This window comes from Pangasianodon hypophthalmus, chromosome 17, assembly GCF_027358585.1.
Source record: "Pangasianodon hypophthalmus isolate fPanHyp1 chromosome 17, fPanHyp1.pri, whole genome shotgun sequence".
Taxonomy (NCBI): Eukaryota; Metazoa; Chordata; class Actinopteri; order Siluriformes; family Pangasiidae; genus Pangasianodon; species Pangasianodon hypophthalmus.
Genome location: NC_069726.1, coordinates 20,331,640 through 20,340,962, shown reverse-complemented (window position 1 = coordinate 20,340,962; position 9,323 = coordinate 20,331,640). Strand labels below are relative to the sequence as shown.

At 39.1% G+C, this 9,323-nt stretch overlaps 2 protein-coding genes across 3 annotated transcripts in view; one reads left to right on the top strand and one right to left on the bottom strand.

Annotated features, from left to right (window-relative positions):
• Window positions 1-1,559: 1,559 nt before the first annotated feature.
• LOC113544165 (multicilin) lies at window positions 1,560-6,478 on the top strand. Its single transcript, XM_053241503.1, has 4 exons — window positions 1,560-1,940; window positions 2,375-2,445; window positions 3,192-3,302; window positions 5,471-6,478. Exons 2-4 carry the CDS (start codon window positions 2,383-2,385, stop codon window positions 6,053-6,055), a joined length of 759 nt encoding a protein of 252 aa, XP_053097478.1. The 5' UTR covers window positions 1,560-1,940; window positions 2,375-2,382; the 3' UTR covers window positions 6,056-6,478.
• Window positions 6,479-6,615: 137 nt separating this feature from the next.
• The window catches only part of pstpip2 (proline-serine-threonine phosphatase interacting protein 2), a 29,717-nt gene continuing 27,009 nt past the window's right edge, over window positions 6,616-9,323 (bottom strand). For both annotated transcript variants that reach the window (XM_034312904.2, XM_034312905.2), the window contains exon 15: window positions 6,616-7,317. The gene's annotated coding sequence lies outside the window, so the exon portion shown is untranslated. The remainder of the gene's footprint in view (window positions 7,318-9,323) is intronic.

Here is a 9,323-nt window from a genome sequence, read left to right as displayed (position 1 = left end):
TTTTCCGCATGGGATCCCAAATTGTTCACAGGATGTCCCATGAGTTCACGTTCAATTTCAGGGAATAACATGGCGAAATGCACCTTCACGTGTTTTTCACACATGATCACATGTTACTCGTACACACTAAATATAGCTAGGTTAAAAAATAGCCCAATTTGGGTCCATTTGGAAAGCCAGTACTGGGTCTGGGTCATTTCTCATTCATAAGCACCCGTTTCTCAATCATAAACACACGTTTCTCTTTCATATGCACACGTTTCTCTTTCACAAGCACCCGTTTCTCAATCATAAACACACGTTTCTCTTTCATATGCACACGTTTCTCTTTCATAAACACACGTTTCTCAATCATAAGCACTCGTTTCTCGTTCATAAGCACACGTTTGTCTTTCATAAACACACGTTTCTCAATCATAAGCACACGTTTCTCAATCATAAACACACGTTTCTCTTTCATATGCACACGTTTCTCTTTCATAAACACACGTTTCTCAATCATAAGCACACGTTTCTCGTTCATAAGCACACATTTCTCAATCATATGCACACGTTTCTCAATCATAAACACACGTTTCTCTTTCATAAGCACACGTTTCTCGTTCATAAGCACACATTTCTCAATCATAAACACACGTTTCTCTTTCATATGCACACGTTTCTCAATCATAAACACACGTTTCTCTTTCATATGCACACGTTTCTCTTTCATAAACACACGTTTCTCTTTCATAAACACACGTTTCTCGTTCATAAGCACACATTTCTCAATCATAAGCACATGTTTCTCATTCATAAGCACACGTTTCTTTCATAAGCACGTTTCTCATTCATAAGCACACGTTTCTTTCATAAGCACACGTTTCTCGTTCATATGCATATGTTTGTATCTTTTTCACCAGTTTGATGGTTGTGATTTATTAAAAGTGTATTGTTTATGAAGAATATTAATCAATATAAAGACCTTTTTAAAAAAATAAACTAACTGAACTCATGCCACAATTAAAGAGAAGATAGAGGGATAATGAAATAATTGCTGCAAGAGGTCAGGGGCATGATTAAACGAAAAAAATGAGAAAAGTCCACCTTATGAGATCATTGTTTTAGAATTGTGTAAAAGCATGAGCCGTGACTGTGTAAATCAGATGATCTAGACATCTCGGCTTTGCTGGATTGTTCAATCAAGTCTGATTTTTGGCATCCAAAACCCTTTGACTCTGAAAAGTTATTTTTCTTTTATTTTGGACTAAGAAGAGTTTCCACGACACTATCAAGCCAAACTACAGTTTAGAAAAGATCACTGCCTATATACAGTAATGTCCAGAGAAATATCATTTTGAAAGTTTCACATGCTAAATGAAGTAAAATGTGGACTAAAATGAGCATTTCTTCAGACTCTTTTTTTCCTGTTTCATGTCTTCTGCCTTTTCTCCTGCAGGTCTCCAGCCTAGCATGTTGCTAGAGCCATCCTCAAGCCCACAAGCTGAACACAGCAGCTCTGAGGGGAAACTCAGGCTCACGCGCAGTTTAACACCAGCACCAGAGCTGTCACACTCTGACTTTCTGACCTTTAGGGAATATTTCCTCAGGTTGTTTTCATGGATGAGGTTTTTAAAATGTTAGAGTTTGTTGTTTCCAGTCTGGTTTTGTTTGTTTTGGGGGCTTTTTAAACTGAGCGCGCGAAACCTCACTGGAATGTGGCTGTGAGGCGCGTGCGGAGTTAGTGAAAGCACAGCGTCACTGCAGCTCGCGCCTGACAACCAACACCAAGCAACGGCCACCGCCACAGCGCGCGCTGCACCCGCTCATCTCACCCGCCGGCGCGGAGCAAAGCAGCCCAGAGCGCGTGCAGCCATCCTGTCACAGTGTGCTGGAATGCACGAGCTGACACCCATACACACACACACACACACACATACACAGAGCTGCTTTTCAGTCAGGTAAGAACCGCGGAGTTTTGTTTTGTTTTTGTTTGTTTGTTTTATTTATTTTGTTTAATTTGTTTAAATAAGCATGGGTTAATTAAAAAGCTTGTTTTCTGATTTGCATGACAAAGGGAACTTTGAATCACTTGATTTTGTGGTGTTGAAAAGACTAAATATTTCTTATATTATTTGTTGATTTGTTTGTTTGTTTTCTATTTGTTTATTTCTATTTGTTTTTTGTTTAAAGCAAGTGTAGGTTCATTAAAATGTTGTTTAAAAAACTGAATGGTAAAAGGGATATTTAATTATTTGCTGATTTTTTTTTTTTTTTGGTGTTGAAAAGCTGAAATGTTTCTTTAAATTGTTTGTTTGTTTGTTTGTATTTTTGTTTATTATATTATTTCAGTTCTGTTATTTCAAGGACGATTCCGTCTGCTCTAATTCAACAGACAAGATCATGATGGATGCTGTGGATCCTGTTCAACACTACCTGGGTAACGCCATCGAGATGAACAGACAGGTGAGAGAGAGAGAGAGAGAGAGAGAGAGAGAGAGGGAGAGAGAGAGAAACAGATAAAAAGGCAGAGAAAAAAGAGAAATATTATCAGACAGAGAGATAGAGAGAAAAATAGAGAGAAACAGACAGAGAGAGAGAGAGAGAGAGAGAGAGAGTGACAGAGACAGAGAGAGAAACAGGTAAAAAGACAGAAAAAAGAGAAATATAATCAGATAGAGGGGAAAAATAGAGAGAAGTAGACAGAAAGAGAAAGAGAGAAACAGAGATAGAGACAAAAATAGAGAGAAACAGACAGAGAGAGAGAGAGACACACACAGAGAAAGAAACAGATAAAAAGACAGAGAAAAAAGAGAAATATAATCAGACAGAGAGATAGAGACAAAAATAGAGAGAAACACAGAGAGAGAGAGAGAGAGAGGAAGAGAGAGGAAGAGGATGCTAATGATGCTAAACTGGAGGCTATAAGCTTCCCTTATTTATTAGAATTGCAAAAGTAAGGAAGCAAACTTGAGACATCAGACATGCCTTCGCTCATTAACTGTATCTGGACTAAAAGGGAAATTGTGTATTTAATTTTCAGATAAACTGTTCCTGTAAAATGAGGCTACCTCGTTTAAAAAAAACAACTTCTATTTAGTCTACGTCAGACATTATCTGGTATTTAATCGCCTCTAAGTCTGTCGGTGTTGTTTCTGGAGTTCACGTGTGTCTGCCCCTGAGTGAGTATTTCCTCCTCTGTCTGTGTGAAGCTCCATGTCTCAGTGCAGAGGAAGCAGGAGGAGATCTCAGCCCTGAAGGAGAGGAACGCTCAGCTGAAGGAGTTGGTCAAACAGGCCGAGATTTACGCTGCTGTACTGGACGTAAGTCAGGAAAGCTCATTACTGTATCCAAAAAGTCGTTTGTTTACCTCATATGTGCGACCTCCGTCATCATGAGTCAAAGTTTTCCCATGTTGTAAGGAATAAAACACGATGTAGTGTGCTGTTGTGGGAAAATAATCAACGATGGCATGGTGTAATGCAGCCCAATGTGAAGCGGAGTAATGCTGAGCTGGTGGTACGCTGTAAGTAGTAATTTGCAAGTTGTAGTAACGTCGTTTCCCACATCAGCACCTTCGATGTGCGACGTGGAAAACAACATGGACGCCTCCATGAAAGCATTGCTCCGTCTCAATTTGCCTGCTTATACAATGCACTAAAAGTATGTACTCTTTTTGTGAAGAAAAAGAACATACTTTTGAGTGTGTAGCAAAAGAGTATGCGAGTACTGGGACATACTAACTAACATCATGTAATGGAAGAGAACCTTGTTGCCTTTGATTCACCATTCCAATGATTTATTTTTCTACATTTCATTTACACCTCTCTATGCGTAATGTGTCCTTCAATTCGGCAAAGCAAACATCACGAAACACCTCCCTCCCTCCCTCCCTCCCTCGCGCAAGGAGTTGTGGGTAATATTAGCTGAAAAAGTGTCCATAGATCCACACTTCGAAAATGTACCAGAAATAGTAGACCATCTGGGTACTTCTCGGAAACTCATTTCAACATACTACGATTTGGGACACACTAACTCTGATCTCAGATACTATTTAGAACGGATAATAAGCGAATTGAGACGCAGCATGTGTCTTTTGTTAGTTCTGTCAGGGCACGTAAAGCTCATAAAAAAGCTACTTTAAGTGCACTTTTACACTTACAGGCCTGAATAGCTACTAGTACGGTTCTTCTATAGTGAACTTAAAAACATTCATGCAACAATTTGGACTGCAGCACAGCAACAACAGAACAACAGCAGACAATAGCAAGTAGCATTAGCAACAAGTAACAAGCTAGCCAGCTAATGCTAATGAGTGATTCCTCTAATGTTGATGATGACCTTCTCAAAACCGAACAGGTTCAGTGTTATAGATTTAACGAAGTACTGTCTGTATATTACCTGATTGAAAACCAGTAGTACTAATAAGCTAATTTAAAAGTAGAGAATGGAGACGTTACGCTGTTCACAGCGTGAGCGGCCATGTTGATATGACATCACTCAAATGTAAACAGGGAAGAAACTGGTAGTTGAGGAGACTAACACAAGTTGACGAGCTGAAATTTCATGTTGACGGGGTGTTTTCCGTTACTTTTACCACCTGACGGCTGGGAATTACAAGCTGCAATCTTGCTTTCGAACGCATGTACATAAAGTGCCGTCATTCCTACAGCGTTCACCCGATTTGGATTTAAATACCATCAAATTGAAGCTGACAGTCTGCACATTCATATGTGTGCACAATCACATTAATTAATTAATTAATTTAATTTCCACTCTAATATACTCTGCTAGACAGTTAAATTAACAATACCTTTAAGGAATGTCAAAATATTGATGGACCTGACTGTACATATGATCAGTTTATAGTTATGTTGTGGAACATCTGCAAAACAATTTAGTTCCTGTTATCAGCTGTTTTAGTACCTAAACACAGTAATTCTCACACCAGCCTCTCTCTTTTTCTATTTCTATCTCTGTCTCTTTCTATTTCTCTCTATCTCTCTGTATGTTTCTGTCTATCTACTTCTATTTCTCTCTGTGTCTTTATCTGTTTCGTTTCTCTCTATCTCTCTCTCTTTCTCTCTGTGTGTGTGTTTATCTGTCTATCTGTTTTTCTCTCCCTCTCCTTAGCCCCTTAAAAGTTACAGCTTTAACTCTGACTGGTACAAAGTGCTGACACTGGAGACTCCTTCCATGAATACTGCTGTATGTTTTTATAGTTCTTTGTCGAATACCACCACTTATTAAAAATCTGCTTATTATTAGGCTTCATTTAGCCAGGCTGTTGCTATAGAAACAATAACCTTGTAGAACAAGCTCATAGCCTGAATTCTAATAACAACACTATATTTAGAAGGCTATATTTAGTATAAACAGGAAGTCAAGAAATTGAGGTATTCCCACCAGGGGGTGCCAAGACTTTCACAGTTGGCTCATTCACCTCATTGCCACAATGACTTCATCTTCAATTTTTTTTTCTCCTTTCAAGGCCTTCATGTCACAGCCTGACAAGACCTCAAACTGTGTGGCACACCCAGCTTCAGCTTTCACACCACACTCACATTCATATTCCTTGACTGCTGAGCCAGCTGAATGGCATTTCAGTGCAGCTCTACAGCCAGCTTGGCTCGAGTCTCTTCTCAATCACACACCACCAGAAGAGGAAAAGGAGTGGTCACACAGAACCCTGTCTGAACACACACTGAACACAGGAGTGAAGAGACAATTATGGCCAAATGACGCTGAGTCCAGCAGCGCTGATAGTCCTGCAGAGTGTCCAGACAAAAAACCCAGACTGGACCAAGAGTTTCTAGCCCAACCTGAACATCGTTCATCTGAACATCTGGCTTCAGAGACGGTGCAGGTTTTCGGATCCTTCCGCGGCTTACGGGTTTTGAAGGCCACACCCTCTGCGTCCTCTGACCTCGGGAGAGAGGGGAGGTGTGTGTTTTTTAAGACGTCCATCAGAGAGCACAGCACGGTCCGGACCAGAGTTTTCCCTCACGGCAAAACGTTCACGTCGCACACACCTGACGGAGGCTGTAGGTTCCTCTGGATTCCCAAACAGAACTGAAACACTTCCTCTATTCTTGTTTGTTTTAGATAGCGCACTCTGAAAAAGTCAGAGGCTATGATTTCCTAAAGGTTTGTGCAGACTTAACAACATGAAAGCTAACAGGTCACTGATGATTGTGCCTTTCACATATGTATATGTCTGGTTTTGTGCATTTGCCTCATTGTGTATGAAATCTGGTGCATTTATAGCTGCAAGTGCAAAATACAGGGTCGTTAGTTCATTTATAAAAATTGTAATAGCTGGAAAATGGCAGTGGCATAAGAGGAATAAAACACTTCCTGTTATTGGAAATTAATCAGCTTTGGGGTGATAACAGTAATTAGTCTTTTCATCAGGCCACATCACACCACCCTGTCGTTGATTATTTTCCTAAAACAGCACACCACCAAGTGTTTTATGCTTTATAAGAGCACAGCCGTCTATCTGTGGTAATACGTATATAAATGGAAAATCCATCCATGTTATTTATATCTGTGTATTTATTTGACCTCATCCTTGTCTGGCTCCAATCGGCTTTGGCATGTCGGCTTTTCCGCCAGGCGAGATCAGACGCTACATCATGGTGACAATCAGATTTTATTAAAGCAGGCAGTACAGGGCAGTTTAACAGCTATTAAATCACAACAAATGTTCTTGCTACTTTCTGTCTATAAACAGATAAACCAGAAACCTGATATGAACTTTTCATAACACATTTTATCAGTTTGATATTATAACAAAATACCATCTGAAAAATTACCAAATGTCTTTTTTGGTGTTTTGTAACTGACATTAACACAATGCCCATTTGAATTACAGTAAATAAAAAAAAGACAACTTTAAATAACTGAATGCAATAAAACAATAAATAAGAAAGACAACAGTGTCTCTCATGACACTCTCAGAATAATCTAACAAGACAGAACTCGCAAACGAACACACCCACTAAGAGTAAAATCCAGTGTACATTTACAATGGTTCATCATATCTACTGATATTGTAGAATTTTCTGAAGGTTTAATTACTATATTATTATTATATGATTCTGATATTCAAATAGACAAAAAAAAAAAAAAAAAAAAAAAAAGGAAATAAATTACACAATGGCTGTATCATTGTAGTGAAATACAGTGTGGTGTTCTTACTCTGTTCTCTACTCTATTCTTCTTCTTCTTCTTCTTATTATTATTATTATGTGCTGAATGTTTGGGGTGAATTCTAAGTGACACCTACTGAACACCACATGGATTAGTTAACATCGACACAGCGGGGAGGATTCTCTGCAACAGAAGAACACAACTGACATTAATACTACTACTACTACTACTACTACTACTAATAATAATAATAATGTCATCTACACATAAAGTACGTTTACATTTAAAGTTAGAGTATATGTGCACATTAGCTGTCTACAGTGCGAATGTAGCTAACAATTAATAAAAGCTCATAGCTGCCAGTTTAGCATTGTGCAAACTACATGTCGAAATCCTCAGCAACCTGACTCTACTTGGTTATAATCTGACTGAAGAATCTATCCAGAATTTTTTTTAGGAATCGGATTGACATTAGCTGAAATGTTATCCATTATCCCCAGCTGTTATGGATTAGCACTGAAAGGAGAGTCAGGGAGTGCTATTCGGCTAGACTAACACTTTCAAATGGTGGAACTCTAGAAGGTTACGGTTCGGCGTCCCGTCAGTGGCTAAATGATTCATTAGCGGTGACCTAGCCTACAAAGACCGGACATATTTACACATATCTCAAAGAAACTCTGAGCGTTTATATTAGAGAGAAATTGAAGGTGTACAATTCTCTTGATGTTTACAAAGTCGTTGTTTGTGGGCATGTTCAAGACAAAATGGTTTACGATTACTCACTTGTTAGCTGAATAAAGTTAGCTAGCTAAACATGTCTATTATAGACAGCTCCTCAGTAACAATGTGATCTAGCTATCTAGTGTTAGCTAGCTTGTTTTATTGATGTATATTTAAGTGTGCTATTAAGTTTGTTAACGCAAAATAAAAAGGGCTTGTTAGCTAACTAGCAAGCTAAGCCTGTGTAGCAGCAGGGGTGTGGTCGAGCGCCGGTTTGTGAATGGAGAGTGGAGTCTGGTGAATGAGTGGTAGGGATGAACGTGCACCTGTGGGTAGATTACTAATAAATTTTCTGTGTTTCAGTGAGCCTGAACCAAATATCCCTCCTACCTGCCTGTGACCACAAACGTCTTCTGCTGGCATGGAAAGGTGTCTGATTCGATAGTAAAAATGAATGTGCTTATGAACAGTTTTCTGATTCTGACACCCAACAGCACGATGTGACATTATAGAAAACAAATTCTGGCTTATTGCTTTTAAAACTCAATTTAATTCAATTCAATTCAATTTTATTTGTATAGTGCTTTTAACAATGGACATTGGACGTATCTCACTCAGGGGTCTGTATGGTTCCGATTTGATTTGTGTGTGTATGTGTCTATATATACAATGACCTCAACCCCACTGAACACCTCTGGGATGAACTGGAACACCGACTGCACCCCAGACCTCCTCACCTGACATCAGTGTCTGATCTCACTAATGCTCTTGTAGCTGAATGAACACAAATCCCCACAGCCACGCTCCAACATCTAGTGGAAAGCCTTCCCAGAAGAGTGGAGCTTATTATAACAGAAAGGGGGGAATAAATCTGGAATGGGATGTTCAAGAAGCACATGGGGGTGTGATGGTCAGGTGTCCACAAACTTTTGGCCATATAGTGTATCTTCAGAGTGACATATCTCACTCAGTGGTCTGTATGGTACTGATTTGATTTGTGTCTGTGCGTATATGTATCATGTCGACACCGGAATCGGCGTCTATCTACACTTCCCAGAATTCAGTGCGGCCTACAAGCATGGCTGCTGAAGACTACAACATCCAGATACTCTCACGTTCACACTCACCAGATTACTGATTACACACCTGGACTCAGTCACCTTCACAGCAACATTCGCAGTTTAAAAGGACTCGCATACATTGCAAAATATACGCTCTGTGTCATTTTGTGCCAGTTACCAAGCCTTTTGATCCTATGACTGTCTTTCTGTTTTTTTTTTATCTATTTATTTTATTTTATTATTTTCTATTTTACTCTATTTATTATCTATTTATTTTTTTTGTTCTGGCTTTCTCATTTTGCTCTTGCCTACCATAGTTAATTTTGTTTGCTTATTGCCTGACCCTTGCCTGTTTTTTTGACATCGCTTTTGGATTACGTCTCTGTCTTGTTTGCTACGTTTAATAAA

Excerpts from the sequence above, each read along its gene's own strand:
- LOC113544165 (XM_053241503.1), top strand. The coding sequence starts at position 2,383 with ATGATGGATGCTGTGGATCCTGTTCAACACTACCTGGGTAACGCCATC. Across the intron at positions 2,446-3,191 it reads CCATCGAGATGAACAGACAG|CTCCATGTCTCAGTGCAGAG; the intron begins GTGAGAGAGAGA and ends GTCTGTGTGAAG. Across the intron at positions 3,303-5,470 it reads TTTACGCTGCTGTACTGGAC|GCCTTCATGTCACAGCCTGA; the intron begins GTAAGTCAGGAA and ends TCTCCTTTCAAG.